Consider the following 15,803-nt stretch of genomic DNA (forward strand, 5'->3'; position numbering starts at 1 on the left):
ATGATTTTTACTATACAGCAAAATAATAAACCATGTGTTCAGACTGACCTTCTGAAAATCCCACAGATGGCCACAACTGTTTTGAAAGTTCAGCATTGAGTTCTAGTGTCTATTAATGACTTCTTCTGTAAAGGAATACTCATGTGCATGTTACATTTGCCAAAAAGACCCTATTTTCAGATTCATATCTTAAAAGAAGATAACAGAAGTCACTCAAACCTGAAATTAGGGCACAGCCTTCAGAAGGAAGGATTTTGTGGGTAGTGATTGCAGAATATGGTGAACCGCAGTACCTTCACATTCGTGGCCATGAAGATATCCAGAAATACCATGTCTGGAAATTCAAAATGCCTTTCAAAACTTTACTCATCCAGAATGATTGTTGAGAAGCTCTGCCTGTCAAATACATAATTTCCACAGAGACCTAAAACTTAAGGATATTAGAATGGCAAGGTTTACTTAAATTTCACATGAGAATTACTGTGCAGATGCTGTTGAAATTCTAAAAGATATTGCATATGCAGTTTTTATGAAAGTCAAAATATTGGCAGGTCAGTGAACAACAATGTTTCCCATTACAATGTGAATTTCTTTTTTGTGCTATTATTGCAGGTGATTATGTAGTCATGACTATATACTTCGACTTAAGTAGAAGAATGGGATACTTCACTATACAAACATACATTCCCTGTATATTAACAGTTGTTCTTTCCTGGGTATCCTTTTGGATCAAAAAAGATGCCACACCAGCAAGAACAGCATTAGGTAAGTTGTTAATAATTCCCTTTTCTGATGTTCCTACACTACTATTTGCCAATGTCAGCTTCCTTTCAAAGAGACCAGTAGGTGTACCCTTTGGATTATTACTACTATGTCTTGCAGAACCAGATCTACTTATTACTGAGACCACTGGGTTTTTTTCCTGTAACAGGGTAATTAAAAGTAAACTAATCTGACCCTTTGGATGACACTGCCACCTATTTTGCATAAAACTCTTGAATTAATGTCTGTCGCCTTGTTCTCACCATGACTTTTAGTGACATTTTTGAAGACTTAATTAATTGCACTGCTGGCTTCCTTCCCTTGTGTAACTCTCCCCCACTGGCAATTTTGTCTTATATATACAGAAAACTGTGGGATATAATAGTATTAACTCATGCAAAGTGTTTTAGCTTGCATGCTTGAAGTTAAGCTTCACACTGGGTGTATTGATATTTTTCATTTATTGTGAATATTTATGCTGGTTTAGGTTTTCCAGAAACTCATTTTTGTCAGGACCAGCATGTGCATCTCGGCAATGTGCTTTAGTGTACACTTAGAAATGTTGACTTAGACTTAGAATTTTTTTCTGACATCTGTAGGAAGACCTGCAGGTTTTGATAGCACCAAGGGTATAGGGGTATGCAACAGCCAATTATATGTAAATATCAGAACCAAAGGAGAAACAATTCCTTAGTTCACATTGTGATTGCCAGGTCTGCTAATATGACCTGATTCAGAAACCTACCAGTCTAGGAAAAAAGAGGAGCCCATGTCAAAGTTTGCATGTCTGTTTTCAACCATTCCCAGCAATTCATTGCATCCTCCTGCTGGAGTTTGTTACTATGTAGGTCCATTTTTCTGAGGTTATTTTACAGGAAAGGAATATTCAGTCCTCATTCCCTCCATGTGAGTGCCAAAGGGCCCGTACACTGCAGCTCCAGCAACAGGATGGACATAAAGACTCACAGTTATTCTGTTATCCAGTAACACCTCCAGAACAGCAAAAAGACCATACACAGGTGAGGACAGAGCAGCTTGCAACTGCCTGTTCCTGGCTGGGTACACTTGCCTGATAGCCAGAAAACTGACCAATGGGTCTTAAGTATAACTCTCTGCTGAACTCTTAAACTGAACTCTTTTCTTCTTGAATTAGGTGACTCAAAGGAGATAAGGAAAGACTGACTGTTCTCTATCTTTTTTTAAAAGGGAATCTGAAGTCCCATGCATAGGGAGAGTGACATAGCATCCAGCTGGGTTATCCTTAGTGCAGAAGAAAAAGGAGACAAACATCATCCAACACTTTGCATTATTGATTTACCATAAACATTTTTCATATTCTGTACCTAAGGGTGGTTCCCCACACCACAATGCTCATTTTTCCAAATAATTAGATACAGAAATATTTTACATCACTGAGCACTAATGTGTGACTGTCCACCTCACCCCTCAGCCAGCAGAAAGTTCAGAGAAAAAATGTATTCAGACACTGAAGTCATGAATTTGGAGTAAGAACATAAAAATTAGTTGTTACAAGCTTCTACTCTATGGATGTTGTGACTCACTCCTAAAACTCTGACTGAGAATTTAATTTCATAGGCTAAAATATGACTTTTCTAAAAGTAAAGCCAAGTATATATGGGTCACTTCTTTTGTGCACAGAATCCTGTTGCTCCCAAATTGACAATGGCCTGTTGACTCCTGGGATGCAGTAAGCAGTAAGCAGACTCTCCTATTGTGCTATAGACCTGCATGTATAATGCAACTTATAAATCTGTCTGAGCAACAGCACACATCCACATCTAGACAGTGGCACATGGTAAAATTGTGAGTAATGCAGCCAAAGGCAAACTGCTGAAATTGTCCTACTAATTAGTTGAAATTAGTTGTAGACACTCTGAACAAACCTTCTCTGAGTATAGCTGCATTAATGTAAAGGAATAGAGCCAGGGAAATATTTATCTCTCTGAAATTAATGAATAATTTCCAAGGTTACTCACAGTTACTCACGGTTACATGAAGGGCAGGTTTTGTTCCTTTCTGAATAATGCTAGCTAATACATTTCCATGCTGGTAGAAAAAATATTTTGGGTTTGGGACCATAAGTATTCTTTCAGCAGTAATGTCCAGAGACATTACAGCGTTCTTTAAAAACTTGGGTTTTTAATCCCCTTTTTACATGCACTTTGAGGTACTAAGGCCCAGACCAGCAACAAGATTAACTCCAGGCCACTTAAAGAGTCAGTGGGAAAATGGAAGTAAAATTTGAGTTCTGGATGAGAACTGTGTTTTTTGATCCTGAGTTATTCTGCTCTTCATTCAAAGAGAAAAAAATGTCTCTCTGCAGCTTCTGCTTGTATCTAGTAATCAAAATTGTCTCAAAATGTTCTAAGTCAAGAGGCAACTTTTCCCTGAAGAAAAGTTATGATCTGAAAAAGAATAGGTTATTTTCTGTGAAGATGAAGGGAATTAAGTTAAACTGAAGCTTTCATCCAGTTTCCTTGTACTTTTCAAAATGGATATAATATGTAATAGGACCAGACAGTTACTACAGAGCAAGATCGAACTGCAGTTTAAAAAGATACCGTGGGTATCAAGGCCAGAAATAGTGGATGCAAAAAAAGATACAGATTATATTTAATAAAAGATGAACATTGCTTTCATTGCCATTTCATCTTTACCTCATTCACTAGAAAACCAAGAAAGTACTCAAAACGGGGCCAGACCAGAAAGATGGAGAGCTAACTTTATGGACAAGTGGTAGCGTGCATGAAAGCAGAAGACATTTCCTTCAGTGTCCCACCAACATAACCTCAAGAAAATAAAAAATTAGCCTTGCTGACAAAATAGTTTCTAACACTGAAACTCCCGCCACCTCACTTTGCATATGGCTGTCCAGTAAACAGATTTCAAGCAGTAATAATTTTAAATAACTGTTTAGGCCAGTGATCTAAAAGTTAGAGTGTTTTCATGCATTATGTAGATCTGCATAATTTGATCTTCCAGTCAGTCCTTTTTGTAATATCAAATAGCATCTTTGGTATGGGATTTACTGAGAGAATATAACGTCCCAAAATGGTATTTACACAGAGACTTGTAAGCTTACACATACAATTTCTACCTGAAAATTTTGAAGTCAGGTTACCTCAGAGCTGTTCTTAGCTGATACTAAAATTCTGTTGAAATAGACATGAGCCCTGTGAATTTCAATAACAGATGCAAAGCTCACTTTGCCATACGGGACTCCACAAAGTGAGAGACTTCACAATTTCCTCTGGCAAGATATATGCATTTGAAACCACTCAACAAACTGAATTTCCTTAGCATGAGAGATGAAATGAACTAAGGGTATGGAAACTAGATAATATATTTGGAAATAATGGTGCTGAATTTTATTCATACATACATACATACATACATACATACATACATACATATATATATTTTATATATATATATATATATATATATATATATATATATATATATATATATTTATCTATTCTGATTTGTAAACGTACAGAAATACAAAACTGTTTCATCTGGTGCACCTTCTTTCTCTTTCCTCTCTGTATGTATCCCCATAAACTCATTTTAATATTTTAAAATTTGTGCCTGTTTGCTAGAGGTAAAATTGATACACTAGGTAGAATTTTCATAATTTCAAAAACTCAGTGCTCATTTACAATGTGAGCAAGAATCCAGTTGCAAGCATGATCTGAGCTGCTGTTTCACATTCAGGCTTAAGGCATGGAGCAGGATACAGGTGAATTGGGGACTTGAATACTTAAACAAATAAATTTTTTTGCCTTTTAATAAAATCCATCCTATCACATGATGAGTGGGAAACAAGAACTTACATTTGAGTCCAGGTAAACAGGACGCTGCATATTGTACTGGAAGAACTCTATAGGTTTTGAGGAATTTTTTTTAAGATTGTAAAATGCCTTAAAGCATGTACATGTGGCTCTGAAAAGGACATTTTTGTGTCATGAATCTAAATGTGGACTAGGAAGTGTTGAAGAACTTTATTTTTTATTGTAGACTATGTCATGGTCTGGATGTGGTTCTTTTGAAATTAGTGACTCCCAAGGCCTGGGTCAAGGCCATACAGAAAGTGATTGACCTATGGTTAGTAAAGGTCAAATCAAAGCCAGCCAGTTCACACCTTGTGCACTTGGGCATCTCTGCAGTTGGCTACTGTGATAAATGGCTAAACATGGTCTTTGCAGCTTTTTTAAAGCATCAGCTGGGTACAGAACTGATGTTGAGGGGTCTGGAGAGGTTGCTGGATCATGCCAACCCTATCTGCTTATAGTGGGAGGAGGCACAGATTTCAGGACATGGTTTTTAGATGTCCAAGGCATGCACAAAGTACACACTTTATGCTTCCTATCTGCACTGCTTTCATCTTGGTTACTGACTTGTGATTTTTTTCAGAAACTTTCTGGTTTTTGTTTCTGGGTAACAGATATATAAGGAATTCAATTAATCATTATTATTCAAGGTTGAGACACAGGCTTCTGGCTTTTCCAGGGACTTTCTGTTATCTTGAATGGAGAAGGTTGTTTTTGTGAATCACTGTAGCTTATATCAAACCTTAAAAGTCAGAGATGGACAATCCTTCATAAAGAGAACGTAGTCAAAAGTAATCTGCAGATACTTCTTTCTCTCCAGAGTGCTTTTAGTGAAAAGTTATTTAACTATAAGGCATAACTTCCATCATTCCTTGCCATTTCAAACACTATGCACCATTGTGAAACATCATTTTAACTATAAAAAAGATGAAAGATTACCTTATGGCTATACTGTTTGTTGAGAAGGTTCTCTCTTGAGACTTACTTGTGGGAAAGCTTTATTTTTTTTCTCCAGCCAATAAGAAGTTGGATTTTTTTTCTATCAGAAGACATGCAGTTCATAACAAGTTGGGAATGAAAAGACTGCTGTTCCTCAGGAATGAAGAGAAATTGCATGAATTACTAGGAATCAAATAACTTACATGACATAGATTTCATTTTAGCACTGGTTTTATAATTTTGGATATTTCACACTAATCCCATTTTGTTCACTATTACTAAATCAATCTCAGAAGTGATGCTTTGTATGAATTAAAAAGGCTATCTCTGTTAATGTTTCATCTAAAGTTTGTATGAGAGTCTTATTCTGACTGAGCAAGTAGCATTGACTTCCCTTACTCAGAAGGAAAATGGCACTGGAGGACTCCCAAGGAAGCAATGGTGTGAAGACATACTTTGAGAATTCATGGTCAGATCTTAGTACAATTTTTTTTTTCTCCCCCCACCTCTTTTTTGATCATAAGATTTTTATTGAGAGCACTACTACTGTGCAATAGAACATGTTTTCTTCACTACTTACTAACTTTCTTAATTTTATTTTTCTGGGTTTTGTGTCTTTTCTGCTACATACTTCTCTTCAAAAATTTCTTCATTCTCTCCCTCACCCCCATCATCAACCTTACTGGGATCGGAAAAAGGAAGAGATGAAGAAAAGCATATTGAGATGCATCAGAATGTCACTTTTGCAAAGATGAAAATAAACAACAGAGCAAATCTGTGCTTACAAAATAACTTTGTCCCTACTGATACTATTTTCCATTATTTCTTAATACTACCAAATTAATTAATTACTTGGGTACACTCTGGATTTCTGTTTTGTATGTTTATTTCCAAAGATGCTTCTGTGATATTAAGGAGTGATGTAGCACACAATTAACTCAAGTTTCTCTCTGCAGGCATCACCACAGTATTGACCATGACAACTTTGAGTACCATTGCAAGAAAGTCATTGCCCCGTGTCTCCTATGTCACCGCCATGGATTTGTTTGTGACTGTATGCTTTCTATTTGTATTTGCTGCTCTGATGGAGTATGCCACCCTCAACTACTACTCAAGTTGCAGGAAACCAAACTGTACTAAGAAGAAAAAGTCGGTAAGATGGGAGCATTTAAATTTCTTTTCATGTGCAGCTCAGAGAGCAGATAATCATTCAATGGTAGCCTGTAATCCCATGGCACTTCACTCCTCCAAGATTTTCCCAGTGGTGTGATGTGCCCTGAAAGCTGATGGAAAAGTCACCTGCAGTAGCAGTAGGAGCAGTTACGTGCCTGCTGAGTGAGGTCTGTTCCTAACAGAAGCAGCCTGCTCTCCATGGAGCAGCAACCCTGCCTACACATCCTTTGTCCTCCAATTACTGTGCTGGTAGTTGGTAAAGTCTCCCACGGAAACAGATTGCATAGCTTGTTATACAAATAAATGCACATCAATATATATTCAAATGCATTGCTAGTTCATGGCTTAACAGGTCTAGAAATATTTTTGAGCAGAATTTCATTGTCTCTGCTGGGAACCAGCGTGTGGTTTGAGCCCTGTGCACAACGGTGCAGGTTCCCAAGGACAAAAATGGAGGTCACTTAAAAAGGTGTTAGGCATGGCTAAAAACCAACTTCTAAGTGTAACACCCAAGAAAACATAGAAGCTATCTATTTAGAATCAACTAAAACAATCATGCAGGAAGAATTGCCTGGTTTACTTCATAACTGACTATGAGAATGAGAAGGGGCAGTTTAATAGTGGAAAAAAATCTCAGTGTAAACATATGGAAGAGGGTTTACCACTCAAGATCAAGCGATAAATATTATTTGTTCATGATCAGTAGTTGGACATGTTGGATGCCGTTGTGTGTAATAGAGGAAATAAGGACATTTGAAATCAGAAATCAAAGCCAAATAGGAAAACTGTGAAGAAGGAAATTGAGGAGAGAGAAGCCTATATTTAGGTCATGATGTAAAAAGGGATTGAATGAAGAGCTATAGAAAATGATTGAATGAAGAACTAATGAAGGAAAAGCTGAAACAAATATGGGATTAGAGAAAGTCTAGAAAGCCACAGACTTAGTCAATGACAACTCCATTAAACCTAAAATAGCTTCTTGCAAAATGCATTGCTCACAAAAGCAAAAGATTGTTACCAAAAGAAAAGTTTGAGACCAAAATGAACTTGTTAGTGATCAAACTAAAATTGCCATCCTATAGAAAGACTGAATTAAACAGTCATGAGTATCTTTGTTAGTAGGATGTAATTCCAGACATATGAATGAAGATGTGAGAAAGAATGCAGCATTGACAGGGTTAAAATCAACACCAGAAAAAATGCTCAATTGCCCATTGTTCAATCAATAAATAAATTTAATGGGTTGAATAAAGATTTTAAATTTATGAAAACCAGACATGCATTCTGTTGAACTTTCATGCCATTTGCAAGTGTACAGATTATTATGCTGAATATATAGAACACACTGCATGGAGTGCTTTATGCATTTAAGGGATTGGTCCAAGGAATGCTATTGAATATAGATGCATGTGTAGCACTAAGTATGTTTTCTTCTGAATAATTCTTTTGTTATCTTTATTTAAGCTACCTGATGTAAGTTTTGGTCATGTAATGGTAAGTAAGTTACTTTATTCAGTGAGAGAATTGGGGGCACAAATAGATGGTTGACATTTACTTGCACTAATTCCTGAGAGAGCTGTATTGCTATGTTATGCTTTACCCTGACTTCACTAAAAATATTGCTTTGCTTTTTTGTTAAAAGGTCAGTTTGTTTTCAGCTGTGGCAGAGGAACATAGCTGCCTCTTTCTATAAGGACTTATCAAGTGATATGAGGGGGAGAAGGGTCAAGTATAAAATATTATGTGTTATTTTTACCTCAGAAATTTTGTGTGCCTGCTTTACATAATGCAGAAGTTTCTCACTACATTTTATGAGAAAGTCATAAGCATAAGTTATGTCATAAGCTTCTATGGAGTTTTAACTAAGCATCACAGAAACAAAAAAGTGAATTTATACATATGCAAAACCTTTAATAAGCTTTCAGGTGGATTTTCAAATAATTTAGGCACACAAGTTGAACACAGGTAGTTGTACTCTATCTACATATGGAATATGTGCAGCAGAAGTAAAGTTGAAACAGAGCACAAAATTGTGCCTCTAAGTTGTATGGATATGCTATAGTATATGCAAATATAAAGCATTCAGAAAGCCTGAAGCCAGTACACCAGCTGGTTGAATGGTCTGCCATCAGATTAGAACAGAGCCAGAACTAAAACACTGGGGTTTGCATTTCTTAGGTTGGATATGATGAAGTTGCTCATTTACAACTGCCGGATCTATGTTATTAGCCTATCATTTTACAAATAATAATATACACTTTTTGTTTTTTTAAACATGAGTTTTCTAATGTATTTTAAGACCTCATATAACTTAGAAAATCAGCTCATTGGCAATTAGTGGTTTACAGCAAGCATCACATTTATCCACTTTTTACTGCTGTCACTCCCTGGACAGACTTTTCTGGAAGATTAAGTTAACAGAGCATGTTGAATGCATAGCAGCACTTTCCTTTTTCCAATTAAAAGCTATAGGGAAAGATAATTAAAATTACATTAGAGTTTAAAAACCTTTATCTAGAACTAGTCATTCTGATCTGCTTGGAAAGGATCTGCAGCATTTTCAAGTTTTTTACTCACTCTTTTCTAGTTTTTTACTCGTTGTTTTTTTTTCACCTTAAGTTACTGAACCCCATTGTCTATACTGAGGACCTTTGTCTATACAAAGAAACCTTCAAATTAGAGCTTAAATAAGCAATTTCTCTGTCTCTCAAGATATCATTTTGTCTTTTTCAGCTTTGTAGTGATGACACTTAAAACGTGAAATTTATTAATTTAGTAAATCCATGTTCAGGTAATCCCAAGCCTTTTCTTTTCCTCCTAGAAAACACACATATACCTTTTCAGAAACAATATTATTAAGCATGTTTAACACTGCACCTAAACTGCCTTGTCCAAGGCCCTGGAGAAGTGCCTTGCCCCTGGGTGGGCAGCCCTCCTGGGTGGGACTGGGACTGTGCCCACGGTGTGTGCATTTCTCTCCTCCCAACCAGAGCTCAGCTGGACACATCGGACATGGGGGGACCATCCACCTTCCGCTCATATCTTGTCACTTCAGGGTACCTCCTACATGACAGAGATTAAAACAGCCAGATGAATCTCTCTGAATTATAAGGGCAATTATTTTATCTTCTGTCCTGAGCAGATAGTTGATATAACAAAGCAACAGCAAAACACCCCAGAGATGAGTAAGTTTCCTTTGCAGAGCACTTTTTTATCGTCACTCACCGAAACCTCTCTGAGCCTTTATTTTTTTTTAACATAAATATTTAAGACAGGCATGGAAAATTTCAGTCCCTGAGTTGGAAATGTTCATAAAGACCTGCAATAAATATACAGTATGTGACACAGTGTTATAGCAGAACTCCATGTATACTCTAGTCATAGTCGTTTCTTTCCACAGTGCTAGAGTCAAAAAAGATAGCTTGTACAATAATCTTATACCTTATTCACATGGCAGCACATCGTGAGGCTCTGAAACAAGCCACACAAAACTTAACAAAAGAGAGGGAAGACCAAAGGGTGTAATTTCTGTCATCTAATCAAAGAATCACAGAATAATGAGGTAGGAAGAGACCTCTAAGATCATCAAGTCCAACCTATGCCCTAACACCTCAACTAGACTGTAGCACCAAGTGCCATGTCCAGTCTTTTTTTAAACACATCCAGAGATGGTGATTCTACCACCTCCCTGGGAAGAGCATTCCAGTACTTTATTATTCTTTTGGTGAAAAATTTCTTCCTACTATCCAACCTATACCTTCCCTGATGTAGCTTAAGGCTGTGTCCTCTTGTTCTGTCCAGTGGAAGAGACTGACCCCCACCTGTCTAAAACCCACTTCAGGAAGTTGTAGAGAGCAATAAGGTCACCTCTAAGCCTCCCCTTCTCCAGGCTAAACAACCCCAGTTCCTTCAAACATTCCTCACAGGGTTTGTGTTCCAAGCCCTTCACCAGCCCCGTTGCCCTCCTCTGGACACGCTCAAGCATCTCAATGTCCTTCCCAAACTGAGGGCCCAGAACTGGACACAGCACTCAAGGTGTGGCCTCACCAGTGCTGAGTACAGGGGAAGGATGACCTCCCTGCTCCTGCTGGCCACACTGTTCGTGATCCAGGCCAGGATGCCCTTGGCCTTCTTGGCCACCAAGGCACACTGCTGGCTCATGTACAACCAGCTGTCGACCGGCACCCCAGGTCCCTTTCCGTCTGAGCACTGTCCAGCCCCACTGTCCCCAGCTTGTAATGTTCTAGGGGATTTTTGTGGCCAAAATGTAGAACTCAGCTCTTAGACTTATTAAACTTCATGCTGTTGGACTCTGCCCATCCATCCAACCAATCTAAGTCTCTCTGCAGAGCCATCCTACCTTCCAATAGATCAACATGAGCTCCAGCTTAGTGTCGTCTGCAAATTTACTAATGAAGGACTTGATCCCCTCAGAGATAAAGTCATTCACGACAAATGGATTTGCAGTAATCTGCTTCTAAACTGCAATCTGCTTGCAGTTCACAGCAGAATGCACCTGAGACATTTTAGCATTTACTTATGATAAAATGAATTGTGTCCAGAAGTAATTGACTGGATTCCATAGGGCAGTTGTTCAGGTGCAGTTGTCTGTGTTGGCAGTGCCAACATCTGAATAGAGGGATGCCACATCAAGTTCTTAGCTCAGGGACCAGCATTTTTAGTGAGATGGATAATACTAGAGTGTGCCAAACCAAAAGATTTGTAGAAAGCAAATTTAGTCAGTATAAAAAGGAAACATTTCCACTGAGGCATATCAGTCATATCACCAATGTTTTTCACATCCAGGAGGAAAGTTTTCAGATACCCTCTAAGACCTTCAGCAGGAAATGTTGAGTACTTTGTATGGTATGGAAGTAAGAGCCCAGAGCATCCTCCTAAATACAAGCAGCTGTGACCATCTTGTTCCTGGCACAGCCAGCATGTTCCTGCAGGCAAAGCCGATGCTTGGCACCGTGCCAGGGAGAGGCCTCAGGTAGATAAACCAGGCTGACAGTGCTGTGTCGGCTTTGTCAGGAAGGTACAGACAGACAGCAGAGCTGATGGGGCCTTTTCCAGTGATGCCAGCGGAGGAGGTGACCCTTGTGAAGAGGGAATGGGTGGTTTAATGACAGGGGAGACTCTTGTGAGAAGGCATCTTGCATGCCAAGGAAATGATGTGACAGAAAAGCTGACAAAGTGTAAACAGGGAGTGCATTGAAGAAGGAAAGGTCTGTAAGCGTGAATGCTGCTGTGAGGATGCATGACATCAAAGTTCCTATTTCTGAGCATGGTTAGTGTGATAAGCACTAAGGGGACATGCCTCGGGCTGGCATTTTGAAATCCTGTACTGAAATGATCACTATCTATTGCAGACCATATCTGTTCTTATAAATCATAGTGAATTTAAAAGGCATGGAATGCACCTATGTGAACTGGAGGACATTGTATAATTAAATGGAGAGGGGGGGATAGCTTCCTTATTTTTGAGAATCCATCTTAAATGTAGTCGCTGCAAGCATTTAAAACAACTTGCAAATTAAATTCTGACAGGTAAGTGAATTCCTAAGTGTGAAAAAATGATTGCTTTCTGCTGTGATTATTGATTTTGATCTGCACCATCCAGGGAAACTTTTCAAACTGTTGTAATTTTTTTCTCTCCTCAGAATTATTCTGTACTTGATATGAGACCACCAACGACAGTGATCACACTGAACAATGCCATGTATTGGCAAGATTTTGAAGATGCATGTGTCTATGAATGTCTGGATGGGAAAGACTGTCAGAGCTTTTTCTGTTGTTATGAAGAGTGTAAATCAGGCTCATGGAGGAGAGGACGGATTCACATAGACATCTTAGAACTGGACTCTTACTCTAGGGTCTTTTTTCCTACATCCTTCCTGCTGTTTAACCTGGTCTACTGGGTTGGATACCTCTATCTTTAAATGTTGCCTGTAGCAGTGAAGACTGCTGCGTTTTCTCACTGCAGATGGATGGTGAAAGTGCAGAAAAAGTGAAGGACACAGTCAGTTTCATCTCCAATTAAAAAGACCACATGAACTTTTACCATCACAGAGCCTGATGAAGAATTTTAACATGTAATTTCTTGAAAAAGAAAAACACAGAAGAAATCTCTCCTAACTGCTATTTGTTTTAAGAAAAAGATTCTTACAAAGTTCAGCTGAATTTGTAGTGTAAGCGATGTTTATGAATAATTATTGTATATTAAAATCTCTACTATTGTCCCTTACCATAGGAGCTATTCACAATTCAGGCAAAGTTTAAATATGTAATTTTTCTTTTTCATTCTCATACTTTCTTCAAAATGCTGCCATACCCCCAAGGCTCAGAGAAATGTTCACTGGCACTAGCAAATAAGCCAAAGCTGATGAAAACATGCATTTGTATTTAAATTTTCTTGATACCACAGGTTTTGGGAAACTGATGATCTCCTTGATTTGGAATAACCACCAAGAGACACTAAGAAATGTCTGGTGGGATCAAAATATGGACATGACTTTCTGCAGAGGTCTGAGATTCATTGAATTAGCCACTTACCCACACATATTGTTTTTAACTTAGAGGTGAAAAGGCAGACAGAGAAGAAAGCTATAACTTGGGTATAAATAAGACTTCCCTATCTGTGAGGCAGCTGTAGGTATAACTTCTATAGTTTTTCAAGCTTTTAACTGTGGTTTTTTTATGACTCATTAAACACAGGATGGTCATTGATTTCTAAAGTACTATACTTGAAGCAGGACAAGATTCCTCTTGTTTGTGTCATTGTAGCAGTTCACAGTGCATAGCCCATGAGTAAAAATTATAATGGCACCAGGCATATGTGACTTTCTTCGGATTTCAATCTGCTAAAAAAACTGTGCCCACACATTCTTATTTTTTTTCTCTCAGAGTTGTATTATAAAATTAAAAAACGTGTGCCAAAGGCCTTTTTTGTTTTCATAACATTAAACACTGCAATATTTACTCACAGTAGTTGTTCCCTGTGCCTGAGCTAAAGAGTGAACACTTGTGGCTTGAATAGTGCATTACAGGAACTCAATTGTGACACTTGGATTAAACATGAAATAGCTGCCACATGTAGAAAGAGGTTCTTTTCATTCTTTTCATTCTTTTCCAAAATTTCCAACTATATTTTACACAAAAAAAAAATTGTATTTTTCAAGGTTTTGACCATTGAATTCTAAACTACCCATTTTTTCAAAAACTAGTTTACAGTATTGAACTGATGTCTTTTACAGAACGTCTACATAATTGTTATTAAGCAAACAAAACACATCCAGAATTAAATAGCAATAGCTTTTCACTACCCTTTGCATGATAAATTGTTACAAAAGATTGAAGTTAAAAGATAATTAAAACAACAATTCTATTTCTTTTCTCTTTTGGAGATAATTTTTTTATGAACTCAAAAAATGTGTGTCTCTTCCAGACAGTATTTGATGAAAAAATGAATCGTGGATGTGACTTGAAAGGAGTTCGTTTTTCCTCAAAAGGAAAACCCTGCAAACAAGCAAAAATTAATGCAACAGTAATTCTAAAGGAACAGAAATGCTGTCATGTTCTTTGAAACATCACTGTTGCTGTGTTCTTCCACTGAGTTTTAATAGGGGGGAAAAAAAAACCAACTAAGCCAAAAGTTAATTTTAGTTTTTCAAAATCTTTCTTCTGTTTTTAACTTGTCTCAAATATCTGAAACATAGTTGTGTTTAGGTCATGGAGGGGAATTACTTCTGTAAGGACTGACAAAATTCAAATTAAAAGCACAGAGAAGAAATATTTTGAGGCAGAATCAAAGCCTTATTTTTAGAAAAATCTGCCCAATCTGATGTCTTCTAAACCCATGATAACCTTCTGATTTCAAAATACATGTTGAAAATTTTGCTAACTCTAATTAGCAAATTAACTGCTCTGTAAACCTGTGTCCTGCACTTGGAGGTATGGACTTAATTTGAGGATGACAGTGATATTTTAAATAGTGCAAGAAGGTGATTAAATTTGAGTTGGATATCCTGATCTCTAATTATTAATTAGTCTACTCTAATAGTCACCTTCATCCATATTATGCAAGAATACTAGAAATATTCCAAGCTGAAATAAAAGAATGGAAACCATTTTTCTTTAGGGGGGTGATCCTGCAAACCCTCTGCACAATCAGTTTATTTTGGTGGTAGTATTGAGACAAATGATGCACAGTTAGGTGCCTTCCACAATTAAGTCTTGAACAGATAAAGTGATGTTTATTTAACAATTCTGTGCTGTGTGAATTTTCTGGGAAGTGGAACATTCCTGGGTTAGATGATGGGCATATGATTTCCTTGCACTTCTGCTCATGGCTGCTCATGAGCCCTGCTGAAAGCAGACAATCCCAACAGATCCTTCTTTGGAAGACTGATTCTGCGAAGTCCATTCATATTGCCAATTTTCTGACTTTTTTCATAAACAGAAGATGGGAGCAAATAATTCCAATTTTTCCACTGTCCTAAATCAAGAAAGAAGCTTCAGACACTACTGCCTTCTGCTCTTACAGTGAGAGCAGAGGACATATTCTACTGTGTAATTTATTCTACTCTGGGGTTATCAAGAATTGATTTTTATGCAAGGCAAGCAGCTGCAGGCTGGCAGGTTCCTGAATGCACTCCTCTGCTTGTTCCCAGTAACTTGGCTTACTCTCACTGCTTTACTGCTCCGTGCTTTGGCAGCCACTGAGAAACCTTAGAGATCAGGGAAGATAGGCTTTCTGTGATCTGCATCATTCAAAATGCCACTGTGGTCTGCACACATCTATGTTCTGTATCCTTCTGTAGGAGTAAGAATGTCCTCATTCACCTTCAGATATTCTTTTGCCTCTTTTGCAAATTGGCAAAAGTTAACATTTTCGTGTGCCGTCCCATGAGAAATGTAAGAACGGTATTTCAGAATTCTAGAAAATGTTCTTATCATATAATTTCATATTAGAGACTTGCCTTTATTCAACTACTTTTTTGTTATTTAGTACTTCTTTTTACCCTTTCAAGGAGGGGAAGAGAGGAAGAAAAAATGAAATGAGCAGTGAAATGA

At 37.6% G+C, this 15,803-nt stretch overlaps 1 protein-coding gene across 1 annotated transcript in view; it reads left to right on the forward strand.

Annotated features, from left to right (window-relative positions):
* Nucleotides 1-12,670, forward strand: part of GABRG3 (gamma-aminobutyric acid type A receptor subunit gamma3) — a gene marked incomplete at both ends in the record, with an annotated part of 288,540 nt that extends 275,870 nt beyond the window's left edge. Inside the window, 4 exons of the mRNA XM_084201189.1 lie at nt 613-765; nt 6,512-6,708; nt 8,193-8,222; nt 12,392-12,670. Coding sequence (XP_084057315.1) covers nt 613-765; nt 6,512-6,708; nt 8,193-8,222; nt 12,392-12,670 — 659 coding nt within the window. The remainder of the gene's footprint in view (nt 1-612; nt 766-6,511; nt 6,709-8,192; nt 8,223-12,391) is intronic.
* Between the last annotated feature and the right edge of the window lie 3,133 nt (nt 12,671-15,803).

Source organism: Fringilla coelebs (assembly GCF_963513975.1).
Source record: "Fringilla coelebs genome assembly, chromosome: 2".
NCBI lineage: Eukaryota > Metazoa > Chordata > Aves > Passeriformes > Fringillidae > Fringilla > Fringilla coelebs.